General features: G+C 48.1%; 1 protein-coding gene and 1 long non-coding RNA gene across 3 annotated transcripts in view; both read left to right on the forward strand.

Annotated features, from left to right (window-relative positions):
* The first annotated feature begins 2,140 nt into the window (after window positions 1–2,140).
* LOC119087853 lies at window positions 2,141–6,820 on the forward strand. Of its 2 annotated transcripts, none has more exons than XR_005091344.1 (5): window positions 2,141–2,410; window positions 2,569–2,713; window positions 2,827–2,931; window positions 6,221–6,402; window positions 6,538–6,820. It is a non-coding gene; the product is annotated as an uncharacterized LOC119087853 (long non-coding RNA). The 2 variants fall into 2 exon arrangements; XR_005091345.1 differs by having other exon boundaries at window positions 2,838–2,931.
* A 365-nt stretch (window positions 6,821–7,185) lies between these two features.
* Window positions 7,186–15,737, forward strand: part of Itga6 (integrin subunit alpha 6) — a 70,713-nt gene continuing 62,161 nt past the window's right edge. Inside the window, 1 exon segment of the mRNA XM_028885729.2 lies at window positions 7,186–7,417. Coding sequence (XP_028741562.1) covers window positions 7,236–7,417 — 182 coding nt within the window. The 5' untranslated portion in view covers window positions 7,186–7,235.

Consider the following 15,737-nt stretch of genomic DNA (forward strand, 5'->3'; position numbering starts at 1 on the left):
TGCCAAGGCTGAAGAGGGGCCTGGGGGAGGGGTCTGGGTTATGAAATCAGAACTCAGGAAATCCTGACTCTTAGTTTGGTCAGACCCAGGCAGCGTCTCAACGAACGTTCCAGTTTCAATGTCTCTAGACATAAACTGAGGATGGTCGCTTTTGCCTTGAGGAGATGCACCAACTTCGGGGTTTCTATAGATTTTTGTTTGCTTTTGAGACCGTCTCACGTAGCCTAGGCTACCTTGTTATATAGCCAAGGATGACCTTGAATTCCTGATCCCCCTGCCTCTACCTTCTAGGAGCTAGGATTACAGGCATGCACCACCACGCCCTGACTTCTACAGATTTTTAAATCTAAAATGTGAAATAAGCATCAGTGAGCCACATTCTCTCCTTTGTCACCAGGGGATGCCCAGAAATGCATCATCTAATATAGAAACGTTTGGCCCTTTGCTTTTGGTCATGTGGTCTAAGACAGCAAAGCCATTGTTATAGGGACATTCTTAGCTAGTCAGTGGCTCAGCTTTCTGCATTCTTCCCTCTTCTCTTTGTTATTTGTTCTGTGGCATCCACAGTACAGACTCCATTGAGTTGACTTTGAATGTTTTGTTAATGTGCCTGTAGAAGAGGTCTGTTAAGTACCTACTGAGAACTCAATTACTCACAAGCAAGTGGCTTGCTTTCCAGATTCAATTTGTTTTGTTTTGTTTTTTTTTTTTTTAATTTCTGATTTTGAGAGAGGTTTTTTTTTTTTGTTTTTTTTTTTTTGTCCAAGAGACCTCACACTATGCACTGAGGCCAGCCTCGAACCCCTGTTCTTCCTGTCTCGGCCGCATGAGTGCTAAGATTTAAGGCCTCTGTCTTTAAGCCCAGCTTCAGATTCAAAGGTTTTGAAGAAACGTTAAGTGTAAGGTCTGATTTCTCTACCTACCCAATAGCATGTTCTTTTAGTAACGTAGGCTTCTTCGACTATCTGCAACAATACGTTATTAGTAACATAAATCTCCAATGAAAATATCGATTTTTCAATTATCCACGAACAATGCATTGCATAAACTCTTCCCCTGACCGACCAGACTGTGAAAAGAGGAAGACCCGGGAGCTGCTTAGAGAAATCCTTCTGCTTTCGCCTCTTTCTCCCACCAGGCCTCCTAGCCAGCTGGTCCCCCGAGCCCTTCGTCTCTCCTGCAGCTATGAAGCGAGTTCAGTGTGCCTTGTTGCTTCTTCAAACACTGGCAAGATGGAAGCTGTCCAGAACCAGACAGAAACACAAGCTCGTTGCTACTCAACCTCAGGCGCTGAGAAACGATGCTTTGACGGGTCTGTGTGCAAGCTCTAACCACAACGGATGGTTTCTACTTAGAGAAAGTTAATGTGGGTTTCAGTGATCTCATGTCTATATTCTCTGTGTTTAACGCCTGCAGCTGAAGAATCTCCTTTTGCTTCCTAGGGTGCTTTGTGCGCCTTCATTTTCACACTGCTGCTGTATTCAGTCAGCATTTAAGAGTAGATGCTGGGCTACACATCTCCCATACACAATCTCATTTAATTGTCCCACTGTGCGGTAAGGGAAGCATTCTGAACATTTTACAGATTAGAATCCTGAGTCCTAGGGGGCCGGAGGGGTGGGGCAAGGGTTAGCTCTTCCTGCTCTTGTGAAGACTGGGGTTTGGGTCTGAGCACCCACATCAGGTGGTTCACAACCACCTGTAACTCCAGTTCCAGGAGATCTGATGTTCCTTTCTGGACTCCACAGGCACCTCCACACGTGTGGTGCATGTATACTTAAATAAATATAAAGTAAACCTAAACATTTTCTCAAAAAGAAAAGAAAACTGGGGCTGAGAGATGGCTCAGCAGTTAAGGACACTGGCTGCTCTTCCAGAAGCCCTGGGTTCAACTCCTAGCACCCACAGGGCAGCTCACACCTGTCTTTAACTCCAGTTCCAGGGCTTCTGACACCCTCACACAGACATACATGCAATCAAAACACCAATGAATATAAAATAAAAATAAATTATAAAAAAAGAAAGGAGGAAAGAGAGAGAGAAAGAAAGAAAGGAAAAGAAAAGAAAAGAAAAGAAAAAGAAAAGAAAAGAAAAGAAAAGAAAAGAAAAGAAAAGAAAAGAAAAGAAAAGAAAAGAAAAGAAAAGAAAAGAAAAGAAAAGAAAACTGAGGCTAAAGAAGTCATCCATCCCAGGCTCTCAGGTGGGCAGTGGTGAGGCTGAGCTGCCCTCCCGGAACTAACACCCACCACAGAGATTGCTGCTTTAAGACTTAACTCACAACCAACCTGTCTTTTACTTTTTTTTCACGGAGCACATTTTTGTAGAAAGAACGTGTTGGCTTGGCTCCGACCCCAACCCAGAGGCTCACATGTTCGAAGGCTTGTACCCGAGCTGATTCGGTCACTGAGAGGTGAGGGGGTCCTGAGGGTCTGACTTAGTCACTGGGTTAATCCACTGACGGATTCATTATTTGACGGAGTTCTTTGGAGGTGATGGAATCCCGTGGGGGTGGGGCCCGCACAGAAGTAGGTCCCTGGGGACTTGTCCTTGGCGCTCTTTCCTATTCAGGACCCTTCTCTGTCCCACTTCCTGGTCGTCATGAAGTCAAAAGCCCTGCTCCCCGCACCCTTCACCATCACGCTCTGCCTCATCAGAGCCCAGAAACAATGAGGCCAAAAGACTGCGGACTGAAGCCTCTGAACAGTGAACCAAGGTAAGTCCTTCCTTCTCAAGCTGTTTGCTCCAGTTTCTCACAGAGTCAAAAAGCTGACTGACACAGCAATTATTGCCCTCAATGAATTTAATTTTAAAATAACTCATTTTTAGCTTTTTTCCAGACTTACATTATATGTGACGTGAAATGTGTTTCTTTCTAATAATGTCTGGACTGAAGAACCAAGTTTGCCACGTGGAGATCTCATCTCAGAGTTGGTAACTCACTGTTGCATTGAATGTGATTCATTTAAGGCTTAAATTTGTTCCTGGCGGGCAAATTGTGACTTCCTGGCTTAGAAAAATTCTCTGGGGTGGGGAAAAAAGAATCTCCTCCTAAAATGGCACCATGAAATAGTCTACAATCTACAACATTTTAATGACCTCATTGTAAGTGAATTAGAAACATTCAAATACAATTTACTTTAAAATAGATCTGGGTGTTAAAATAAGGGACAGCTGGCCGTTGGGATTCTTCTGACTTCAACCAACCAGAGATATTTGCCCCAGTAAGATACAATGTAATTTAGAAAAATAAAACAACTTAAAAACATTACAGTTCTGTATGAGAGACAAAACCTCATAACACTTACATCAAGAGAAAAAAGGCACCAAGGGAAAACTGTCTTTTTCACAAACAAACATCTATCATTGAGAATAGCCTCACTTGAAACCGTTAAATGTCTGTTTTGTATTTACAAAGCTATAAGATGGGTCTGAATGTCTGACTAACTCCTGAAAGGCGTCACATCAGAAAACCTGAGCCTGAGTGGAGGTTGGCTCTAGGGCAACATTATGGACATATTATGTCTCATCAACTCTGTTAACCCCTACTATTAACAACGCAAGTGTGAGGCAGTTCATTCCTACTGGACAGCTGGGAAAAGGAAGAGATGAAGGGCCATAAGGCAGAGGCAGGTTGTGAGGCAAGGACAAGGTCCCACGGTGCTAACCTCTGACTTATGGCCTCTCCTTGAGGAGCTCCCAGGAAATGTAAGCCTGGGTTAAAATATTTCACCAAAATGCAAGGGTTTCTATGTTGCATAAAAGCAGCAAATTGGATATTCTCTGATAGCAAAATGATGCAGGTTCCCAGGAAGTAGAAACAATATTGCATATGGCACAGATTCCCCATGCTTCTCTATGGGTGACCAGTGCTTTAAAATATTTGAAAATTCCTCTACTGTAGTTTTAAAAGAAAATGGCTCCTAGTAGTGATATTATTAGGAGGTGCGGCCTTGTTAGAGGAAGTGTGTCACTGTGGGGGCGGGCTTTGAGGTCTCTTTTGCTCAAACTTCCCTCAGTGTGACTGTTAGTCGACGTCCTGTTGCCCACAAGACATAGCTCTCTCAGCTCCAGCACCACATCTGCCTGCACGCCGCCATGCTCCCGGTCCTGATGATAATGGACTGAACCTCTGAAACTATAAATGAGCCACCCCAATTAAATGTTTTCTTTATAAGAGTTGCCATGGTCATGGTGTCTCTTCACAGCAATAAAAACCTAAGACGCCTACTAACTGTGAGATATTAAATAAACAAAATTTTTATTTGGCAAGTATATGGGTAAAACCAAGGTACCAGTAAAACTAAGAATTCCAAAACCCTCATTGGAGTGAACATCTCTACTAATAGCGTTCATTGCCTTTCCAGGGAAGGTTTGCATTTTGTAAAATTTTCTTCTGAGATATTATAATTAGATTCTCATATTTCTTTTGGTTTTCTATGCCTTTTTGGAGGTGAGGAGGGGTTGAGGCAGGCTCATGCTATGTAACCCAGGCTGTCTTCCAACTCATGGGAATCCTTCTGCCTCAGCCTCTTGAGTGCTGGGATTACAGGTGTATTACCATCATACTCAATTTTTTTTGAGCCTTCATTTAAACAAAGTAGTTTTACCAGGCGACTGGATTTACAGAGCCCCTTCTTGCAATGTGCACATCTTATTTTCTGTAGACATGTACACACACACACACACACACACACACACACACACACACACACACACTGACCTGGATAGTTAGTAAGCCTTTATCACCAGGTTTGCATTCTCACCCTTCTCCTCAAGCCCTGCTTATCTTTCTGTCTCTTTCCCTCAGCCAGCTCTCTTATATAACACAGGGCTACCTGCCTAGGGAATGGTAGCCCCCACAGTGGGCTGGGTATTCCCACATCAATGAACAATCTGTGACAGACCTTCCTGTCTCAACTTTTTCCCACTAAAACTGTGTGCTTCCTTCCTTATGTTTTTACCTCATAATTTTTAAGGGTCTCGGTTACTTTCATTCCTTTGACCCCAGAGACTGCAATATCCTCAGAGGGTACAGAACAACCTTTTAACCTCCACTTCATAGTACACTTCTGTAAAATATCCAACTCAGGTTTTGAATGGAAATAATAACTGAGTCTCAAACTGACTGAAAACCTGGGAATAAGCCAGGCAGTGGTGGCGCACACCTTTAATCCACTTGGGAGGCAGAGGCAGGGGGATCTCTGAGTTTGAGGCCAGCCTGGTCTACAGGGTGAGTTCCAGGACAGCCAGGGCTACACAGAGAAACTCTGTCTTAAAAAAAAACAAAAAACAACACAATCACATTGTTGATACTTCCCACTTTACTAGATGGTTATTTCCAACAATTGCTCAGTCTCATCCAGATGTGTCTGTTCAGACTGTGTGATCTTCAAGACCATCTGTACTTGGATCCATTACCCCCCACTGTGGGCTAGATTTGACTGGAGTTACAGATTGGCAGGAAGTGTACATCTACTGGGCCACTCACTCCGGCAGCTGCTGCCACCATGAAGACCCCAGATGGGGTTCACACAGCTTTCTAAGCAACCCCCCCACCTCCAATGCCTGGGTGTTGGGTTCGGAGAAAAGGCCACTATCCTGCTTCAGGAGTGTCCAGCCCATTGTGAATGTTACCCTGCCTTGGACAGTTGGTCCTGCCTTGTATCTGGCTCAACACAGCCAGAAGGAGCACACCAGTAAGCAGCTTTCATCCTCGGTCTCTGCTCCAGGTTCCTGTCTGGAGTTCCCTCAGTGATGGACCTGGAAATAGAGGATAAAATAAACCTTTTCCTCCTCAAGTTGCTTTGGGTTAGAGTATTTTACGACAGCAACAGGAAGCAGAGTAGAACCAAGCACCTTCAGCAAATTACTGAAAATCAAGACCCAATGCATAACATGTACGTTTTAAAGAAGAAAACAGATTATATTAAAATACCTCAAAAAGTTCACATTTTTTTTTTTTTGCTACAGTAATATATCACTTCTTTATTGACATACATCAAGATCTAGCAGAGGGGCTACATGATAACAACTGTAATTCGAGACACCTGCAACAACCAAATGTCCGGGAGGAAACGATATTTTCTATTGATGATTGAATTGTTGATACATATTCTCCTGCCTTGGTGGTTTACTGTCTACATTCATAATGAAACAAATGCTAAATGTCAGAGGGTAATAAAAAAACGGGGCACTAACATGTACATTATTTCGTTTTCAGTAAAGTCCTGCCTGAGTGTCCCTGAAACAAGTTTTTCCCTACTAAAAAAAGAATGCCTCAAAAGTCAACACCTTTCTGGAAGCTCCACCCTACGCCCGGGAGGCACAAGCCTTCAAGCCACCCACGTGGACCTCAGAGCTGTCTCTAGGCGGTTCTCCTTCTAACGAGGCCAGGAAACTTGGGTAAGAAAAGGGGACAACAGCCGAACTCCAGGTCCCCAAATCTGAGGACTCAGAGTCAGCAAGGCTGAGTTTCCTATTCCCCCCGCCCCTCCCCAACCCCCACTATTCATCTGCAAAGAGAATCCCACTTCCTAGGATTGAACGTGATGGACGACTGTGTTTAAGTAATAGAGCACTGTCAAAGTGTGCTAGTGCAACGTCTTCAACACTTGGGGGTCCCTGGGGAGCTAGCGAGTATACAAGCATCAATCCATCCGCCAGAGCTGAGCACGGTTAGGCGCGTCTTGAACTCCTGGAGAATGGATGAGCCAAGTAAGACTTTGCACATCGGCCCACAGCTCGGGGAACTACCGGCTTCAGGGGCCTTGGACCGCACTTCGGGGTTGGCGGGGGAAGGACAGGTAGGAAGACGCCTGGGGCTCCGGGACGCAGGGGGCGCTTCCGGGCAGGTGGCGAGACGGTGGGAGGGCGGCCGCGGGGTTTGGCGCTGCGGGACGGGGCGGGGCGGGGCCGGTTCGGGAAGGTGCCCATGGCGGGCGGGGCCTCGGGCGGGGCGGGGCGGGGCGGGGCCGGCGCCCTCGTCACTTGATAAAACGCCTGAGAGTCTCTAGAGAACAACGGGCTCATTGAGCGGCTGCTGCGAGCTGCGGGCGTGGGGGAGCCGCCGGAGCGGAGAGCGCGAGCCGGCCGGGGGTGGGGCCGCGCGCAGGGGCGACCGAGGCGAAGTGGCCGCAGCGGCGCGCCAGGCAGCCCGGCCCCGGCCCCGAGCCCGCGCGCACTGCGGCCGCTGCAGCTCCTCGCGTCCCTCCCTCCCTTCCCCGCCGCGCGCGCCCATGGCGGTCGCCGGCCAGCTGTGCCTGCTCTACCTGTCCGCGGGGCTTCTGGCCCGTCTGGGCGCAGCCTTCAACCTGGACACCCGCGAGGAGAACGTGATCCGGAAATCGGGGGATCCCGGGAGCCTCTTCGGCTTCTCGCTCGCCATGCACTGGCAGCTGAAGCCGGAGGACAAGCGCCTGTGAGTTGCCCGACTCTTCCCACCCCCACCGGGGCGCCGCGCTGCGCCAGGGGGAGCGAGGGCGCGCCCTGCTGCCTCCCGTCCGTCCCGCGTGCCCAGAGCCCATCCGCGGGCCAGCCCTGCCCGGCTCTGCCCTGCCCTGCCCGGCCCTGCCCTGCCCGCCTGCACTTCTCCGGCCCAAGACTTGCGGGGCTGGGCTAGCCGCGCCCTCCGCGCCCCTGCGCTCTGCGCCTCCGAGGAACGAGGAGAGAGCCATGGGGGAGACCCCAGGCCGGGCCCCGGGAAACTCCTCCCCCCTTCTCCCCCGAAGTGCTGCTTTCCGCGGTCCTCCTCTCCGGGCATATTTTTGCACAGACCCCGGCAGGTGGCACGCTTTGCTGAGCCTCACGTGTGCGCCAGGGACGGTGGTGGGACGTTGGGTTGCGGGAAGTCTTCTGGGGGACCCAGGCCTTTCTCAAACTCTCCGATCGTCCTGTCCCGCCTGCCTGGCTCGCGCGCCCCGCGGAAGTTGGGAAGCCACTTTCTCGCTGTCCTGTGTGACTCTCTCTTTGCAGAGTGAGCTCTCCTACTTGCACAGGCTTTTTAAAAAGCACCTGTTCCGCGGGACTCGATCAGCTGTGAAAATAAGCTGCTTAGAAGAGCGGTGTGCTAGCTCCCCCTCCCAGCTCCCTGATGGCTCCGCAACACCCAAGAATCCATGGGTCCCAGTGCCGGGTGGGCCCCACCGAGGAGTTAGACCACGGTGACCCACCCGAGCTGGGACTTAGCAAAGAAGGTTCGGAAGTGACAGTCGTCCCCCACAAGGGCTGCTTCCACGAGAAAGCGCCTGCCTCTGCCTTTTAAACAGTGTTGGCTCCCACATGACCCAGTTCTTTTGACTGGGGAAGATTTTCGGGAGCTTAGTTGCCTGAGTCGCAGTGGGGCTGCATTCTTGATCCCTGCTCCCGAAGCTTGATTCTGACGACAAAAGATCCTCCGCCCCCTCCCAGGTCTTGAGTTGAACCCAGGTCCTTCCAGGACCAGCAGAGCGGAGAGAGCAGAGTGCAGTCAAGGGGGAGGAAGGAGAGGCCAATATGGTTTTAAACCGGAGAAGGCCCCGGTTTCAGCTAGTTAACAGGGAAATGTGTGGACTTCAGAATCCTAAGGCCAGATTTTTCTGATAACACCTGCTGGGTGAAGCAGAGAAATCTACTGCGGGTAGAGTGGTTCCAGACAGGGACGGGGGTCTGAGTCTTGCAGACCGGGCCAGCCTCTGCTTTCTCTGGAAAATAATTGCTGGTAAGCTGCAACTCTGAAGTGAAAGTTTTTGTTTTTTTTTTTTCTTTTTTCTTTTGGTTAGCTCAATGGATGGCATTTCATGTCTCCAAACACTGTGCGGCAGACACACATTCCCCACCTGGAGGACTTGAACTTGTTGGTATAGGAGTGATTGTGGGTTGACAGAGGGAAAAGCATTCATTCCCTTTGGCATTTTCTCTGTATCAGAGGACACAGAGACTGGCTTCCTGGACAGACATGTCCAAGCAGACATTGTAATGGGGAATAAGTGGAACAAGAAATGTCCTTGGGATGGAGATTGCAAATCGTGCCTTTAGCCAGGAATCTCTGTTGTCATTAAGGCGAGCAGCCTCAGGCCTGCTGGAACTTGTCACTGCCTCGGGGCTTCTCTGCTATTACAGCTGCTGCAGGTCCTCCTGAGACTGAGGAGGCTGTGAGCTGTGTCTAGTACCTCTCACCCTGTCCTGAAGTATCCCGGGGTCAAGAGTAGCAGAACTGCTCAAAGGAGTCAGCATACACAGCCCATATCACCCTCAGTCTGCTTTTCTGTAAAAGGATGTGGGTGTAGAAGACAGAGCCAGTGAGACTGATGGGACCCTGGGCCCAGCTTCCAACATCAATGGGAACATCTCAGGGAACTGTCTGGTGGGTGGGTGGTGGTGGTGGTAGGGGTGTGGACGAAAGCTGGATTTAGGTTTCTTCTTGGCCATTTATGCTGCCAGTCATCTGCTTGAAGGTGTGGTTTCTTCTTCACCTGTAGAGTGGAGATGTTTCTGCTTCATTGGGTGGTTGTGGAAATGGAAAGAACATGCAGACTGCTCAGTGTGTTTCCCTGCCCTGGACACCTGCTGGTTAGATGGGCAACAGTGATGGGGATGCATTTAAAAGTAGAAACTGTGGGCCTACTATGTTAGGTGTGGGGTGCTGGAGAGCGTTTTGTGATTCTTAGACTGACTCACATTAAAACCGAAGGCTCTTGCTTGGGTAATTAAATATCCCAAACTCTTCGGTCACATTTATGAACTCCAGAGCAACTTAGCTTACCTCAGGCTTAGCATCATTGCAGAAGCAAACTTCCTGCCTGAACAGTGACTTTGAAACAGAGGGTTATGTGAGACTATTAGATAAATGCACAGTTACAGAAAGCCTGCCGTAAGTTTTTTTTTCCTCCTCTGTAACTTAAACTTTGTATGGTGCCATCTGTATATTCAGAAACACCTTTAGTTAAGATTTTTAGAGGGAATACCACTGTGTCTGAAAGCCGCCAAACACCTTGGGTATTGCTGCTGAGCTTTGGGGGCGCTCGGATTGGATTAGGCGCTTTAAGCATTGGATTAGGCGCTTTAAGCATCATCTAGGTCTCGGAGATAAATTACGGTAGACTCCCAGAGGTGATTAAGCAGAGAGCTGAGTGCCTGGGGTTGGGTATGAATCTTTCCTGGGTAGGTGGTGTTGAGTCACCTCTAGAGGTGGAAGATACATGGCGAGGACTGGGTAAATCCATCCCGTGACTCACTCAACTCTTCTGGGAAGGTGTGGATCTGTGTATGCTCCCAAGGTGGAGCCTGGGAAGAGGTGGGCTCCTGGAGAGAGTCCACTTCACGCCTAATCTTCATTTTCTTCTTCTGGGTTGGTCTTTTGGTCATTGGCTCTCCTTGCTATTTTCCAGAAGCTTCCCAGGGCGCCTGTTACTTCTGTTCTCGCTGGGTGTTGGTTGTTGGTTTTGCTCGATCGTATTTTCTGAGCTGGAGGTCATCTAGTCCATTTGTCCCCTTTATAGGTGAAGAAACAGGTTGTGAAATGTCTTACCCAGGGTCTTAGAGCTGTGTGAGCAGAATCTTAATCAAAACCTGGATTTGAAGGTGGTATTTCTGGCTTGTGTTTATGCTGTCCGTAAGAGGATAAATCAGAGATGTCCTTCAGATGTAGAGAAACTGGCAAGCTGCTGACTTCTGGAAATGCATTCTAGTGTGTTGATTCATTGAATGGCTTCCCATGTAGGTCAGGGCTGTCTATTTAAGTATCAGTACGTGGACTCTCTTCCTATTCACCCTTATTGCAGCTGGCTGTGGACCAGTGGTGTGACCGTCTCTACCAGGGCTCTGAGGATGTGCACCCCAACACTGGCGTCCTTGTAGTCATTCCCTCCAACAGAGTGCCGGGTGGCTCAGGGCCATCTTCTGAGAACTGCTGTGTCACCTTGAGGCCGGAGATTCAGGAGAAGCAACCACAGTAGGGCAAGGAGACGTAGAGGAAATATTGGGAACAATACATCACTGTTTAATAAGTCTTTACAGTTGGGAAGTACTGGAAGTCTATGGTCTGTGGATTTAAAGACCTGGATTGAACATATTTCTGTGACCAATACGGCTTATGAATTCTGCATCTTAATTAGAGACAGTGGGGCTAAAACAAAAAAATACTGTTATTTGTTTACCAGGTATGCATGAAACACTGGTTTGTGCTGAGTCAGCCCATCTTAGAAAAAAAAAATCAGATCCCAAGAAATATCCTACCCTAGAGCAATTTCTTTATCCCTTGAATGTGGGCAGCACATGTCTGGCAGTTCTGAGGTTTAAAGCTTTATTCATCTTCAGGGGATGATGTAATCTCTAACTGGGTTCTAGGTCCTGTGAAGGCAGGGACCTCAGGCTCCTCTTTGCCAGAGAACACCTAGCTACGCCTTCAGATACAAAGAGGTTTAACTTGTGAAATCAGCTCTTCCCACTGAAGGTATCGAGAGGGAGCAATCTGCTTTGCTCAGGGCTTGGGGTCTGCAGTCTCTGGGGAAAGGGAAGCTATAGGCTTGATGCAAAGAAATAGAAAAGTTCTTATTTTCCATTTTAATGGCCAGGTTCCAGCTAAGGGCTTTCAGGAGTCATTCCCGCCCCACCCCATCACGTTTGTCTTTTGCCCTGAAGGCAGATTTTAGAATTTAACCTCCAAAGACCAGCTCCTCTGAGCTGCTGCAGTGGGTGGGTGCACAGGGTTTTTTGCTAAGTTGCCTGTTGTTTGAGTCTAGCCAGCCAGACAACTAGAATCAACCCCCTGAAAGCACCTGGAGACCAAATGGGAATGCCCATGAGGGCACTTGGGAATTAATATCGAGGACAGTGAGTGGTGTTGTGTATGTTTAACTCCCTAGGCGCACTGTTGACTACCTGCTCATCCCTTTAGGGGCCCGAGAGCCAGAGAATGGGAGTCTTGGGTTGGTTGACACTGACTTCAGGCTCTGGGGAGGACTGAGTGCTGTGAGAGGGGGAGGCGGCCAGCCCCAGTTGGGTTCGGGTGCAGCCCTAGAATCAGATAACTTTAAACCTAGAAGGCACGTAGGGGCTCTTACATGTCTGATCATCAGGGTAACTCGTGGGGGCTCTTCTTTACAATGCAGTCTCCTGGGATTGTCCCAGATTGATGACATCAGTTCCCGTATGTGTGACCCTAGATTCTGCTCCCCCAGAACTCTGGGTTTGCACTAGAGATGCCTCCCTTCTTTATTTGGAGGTAGCTTGTGAAGTAGAGAAGAACAGAGCTTAGGGCTAGCTGGAATCACATGTCCTTTGCTCTCTATGGCCGTGTGTAGGATTTTTAACCTCTGTCCCTTTTCTCTCCTGTTATAGTAGCAAGTCTAATCTTGGCCGCCTTAGACCAGTTCTGGCCGGAGGAAACACTCTGTGCTTGTGAAATACACCTGGAAACCCAGGTTGTGAGAGGTGAGCATGGCGAGTCAGGTGGAGTTGGTCTTTAATTTCACACCTGGGACGAGCGTGCGTCCTTCTTTTCGGCTTTGATTTGGCTAGTGTTGGTGTGTTCATATTCCTTTTCCTTTCACCCAGTTACCTTTTCCTTCCAGTACCGTTACCTTGTCCTGGACTGTGCATCTCAGAAGAGCCCTCTCTTGTAGCTGGGAAGCAGTGGATACATCCTCTTGACGTCTCAGAATTCCTAGGAGATGAGCGGGCAGATGTGTGGGAAGGCATGAAGGGCTCCAGGGCGGCCAGGAGACTGCAGAGAACCCTTGGAGGGTGGATTGGGCAGCAAGAGGGGTGGCCTCATTAGGAAGGATTGCCCACCGTCTGAGGGCCAGGACTTGTCAAACCTCTGACTGTGACAGCCCCGTCCTCTATTTGGGGTGGGGATCCTGAGCCATTTACACTCTTCCTCGCCAGGGCTGATTTATGTTTCAGAGTCCTTCATTCATCATTAATGTTTGGTAGGAAGGAACTTGTGCAAAAAAAATGCATCTAATTGTTGTCATCCCAAGGTTGAAGGATGTGTGGGAAAGTGAGGAAGCAGCGTTCTCGGAGATTTGTGTTAACCTGGCATTCAGCCTTTAAGCAGTGATCTCTTAGAACTGACGTCAGAGGCTAATTGTGAATGAGTTACGAACTGGGGCAGGGAGATGGGTCTGGTGTCCAACTCAGTCTCCGGCAGCCTACTTGCAGGATGGGATCACCAGCATTTCATCTGCTGCTGTCTGGCTCTTCTGTTTAGATCAATAAGGCAAGATAAACCAGTCAACATGGTGATGCTGTCTGTGCTGACGTGGTCACAGGGCAGTGACTTTCATGGGAGCGGACCCTGCCGGCCGACTTCTTGCTGTGTACTCGTGTTTGAATCTCTGGTCGTGTTATTCAATTCCTAGTTGACAGGGCTGTTTCTAAACCTTCACACAGCAGAAAGATTGCTGAGAAAACTTTTTAAACCAGCTAATGAAGGAAGAAAACTGTTCTGAGTTCAAACACACACACACACACACACACACACACACACACACACACACAACCAAAAACAAACACACAACAAAAAAACCTCAAACCCATATTGGAGAAAATATAAGAAAAACACTTTAGAGAAATATGCCATCTAAGCCTAAGAGAGTGAAAGGAAAAATAATACTAGAAGTAATTTGAGAAGGTGACATAGGTTAGTAACATGGAGACTTGATAACTAAAGGAAGCCCAAGGCGTTGCCTATTTACCAAAAATCTACTTTGCTTACTGATATCCGGGTCACCATGGTTTCTTGTTGACAAGCCTGTTCATTGGTACTAAGATTGCCTTAACTATTTGTGTGCCTGAGTGTCAGGCGCATATGATAAGCACTTCAGGCCCAGAGGGTAGGATGTCACTAACCTTGAGACTCCCAAGCCAAGTCCCAACTGTGCTCTTTTCTTCAGGACACGCTGCCTTTGACTAAAATGAGTCTTCATGGCTCTTATAAATCATCATGCTAGAGGCCCCCAGTCAGGTGAACATAGGCAGAGCTGTGGACTGGGTCTGAGGAGGCGAGGCTCTTCTGTTTACCCTGTTGTTGAAGCCTGTCTGCTGTTAATGCATCTGTCAGATGTTGGCCTTAGCCTACGGCTTATAGGGAATGCGGTGCTTGTTTCTGTAGAGTGAAGGTGTTGAAGCAGTTTTTCAAAACTACCAAGAGACTGAAGATAGAGAGGAGAGAGAGGTTTGGGCCTGTGGGCATTTAAGATCCAAACTGTCCCAGTCAGGCTGATGAAGAGGCTACATGAACTTGGAATACAGAGATGGTTCTGAAGCCTTCTGGGCTCTTCTAGAGGCTCAGGAGCAGGGAGTCTGTTTCCAGGGAAGTTGTTTCTAGAAATAGATAGCCCAAAGGTCAGCAGAACACCTTTTAGGTATCTGAGAGGCGTCCTAATGCCAAGGACACAGTAAAGGCCATCTCAGATCCCTGTAAGATAAGGATGTTTAGAAAGAGAAGTCCTTTCAAATGCATGTACTGTGTTTAGAAAGGGCCTAGGGCTGCTGCTGAGAAAGAATTGTGGGCTTTGGAGAGGCATCCAGGGGATGTATCAGGGGATACTCCTAGGGGATACACACTCTCTCTCTCTCTCTCTCTCTCTCTCTCTCTCTCTCTCTCTCTCTCTCACACACACACACACACACACACACACACACATACATATACACACACACTTACTCACACTATATCTCTAGCTTAGCAGCAACCTCTGAAGACTGACTGAGGAAAAATTTTTTTCAATGCCACAGGATAAGAAAATGAGCTCTGTGAGGTCGGTGTGTGTGTGTGTGTGTGTGTGTGTGTGTGTGTGTGAGAGAGAGAGAGAGAGAGAGAGAGAGAGAGAGAGAGAGAGAGAGAGAGAGAGATTCTATACATAATGTTGATTCTCATTTGTTTTCTGATTCAGTCTAAAAGACAAGGATTTTATCCTCATTTGAACATGAGACTCGAATGTCCTCTGGACCTGTCAGAAAAATCATAGCCAACATATGTTGGTTTTCCTATAGCTGTGGTTCGTTCCACTGAAGACTTAGTGTGTATCAGGTACTGTTCTTCTGATGGAGATATTGCAGCAAATAAAATAGACAAACATCCCCGTGTATCTTCTGATGGAGAAGAGAAACAAACAACACGAATAGGTGTTTCGTAGGTGTAATAAATGATAAAGTAGAGAAAGGGGGTTAGGAGTGGGCACAGGGTGGGGTGATTGGCAGTGAGTCATCCAGGTGTAAGGTCACTGAGAAGTTGACACTACAGAGGAAGAGCCTCCAAGAGGGAGAGGGGAATGTGGGCAGAGGCAGAGGCACATGTCTGGCAAGTTCAGAGAAAGGAGGGGACCACTGGTCTCCTTGGAATCCTATCATAGGGGCCTTAGGGATCAGGTCACTCTTGTGAAGCAGGAAGCCATTTAGCATTCTGATACATATTTAAATTGGTTATCTCCGGCTGCTCCAGTGAGTATGCGCTAGGTGAAAGCCAGGCTAAAATAGTGATGCTGCAGGGTGCAGCTGCACACCCCTGTAATCCCAGCTCTCAGGAGCTTGAGGCACTACATAGAGAGACCCTGATTCAAGATGACAAAAACAAAACCAAACTCAGAAGCAAGAATACTAATTAGGAGGTGTCTGTCATAATGCATAAGAGGTGACAGCTGGGACCAGGGTGGGAGCAGCAGTGAAGACAGTAAGAAGACAGTTGGAGCTGAGCAGGGTGGCACATGCCTGTATTGCTAGTCTCAGCAGGCTGAGGCAGGAGGATTGCACGTTTG

The sequence above is a fragment of the Peromyscus leucopus genome, chromosome 4, assembly GCF_004664715.2.
Source record: "Peromyscus leucopus breed LL Stock chromosome 4, UCI_PerLeu_2.1, whole genome shotgun sequence".
Classification (NCBI taxonomy): domain Eukaryota; kingdom Metazoa; phylum Chordata; class Mammalia; order Rodentia; family Cricetidae; genus Peromyscus; species Peromyscus leucopus.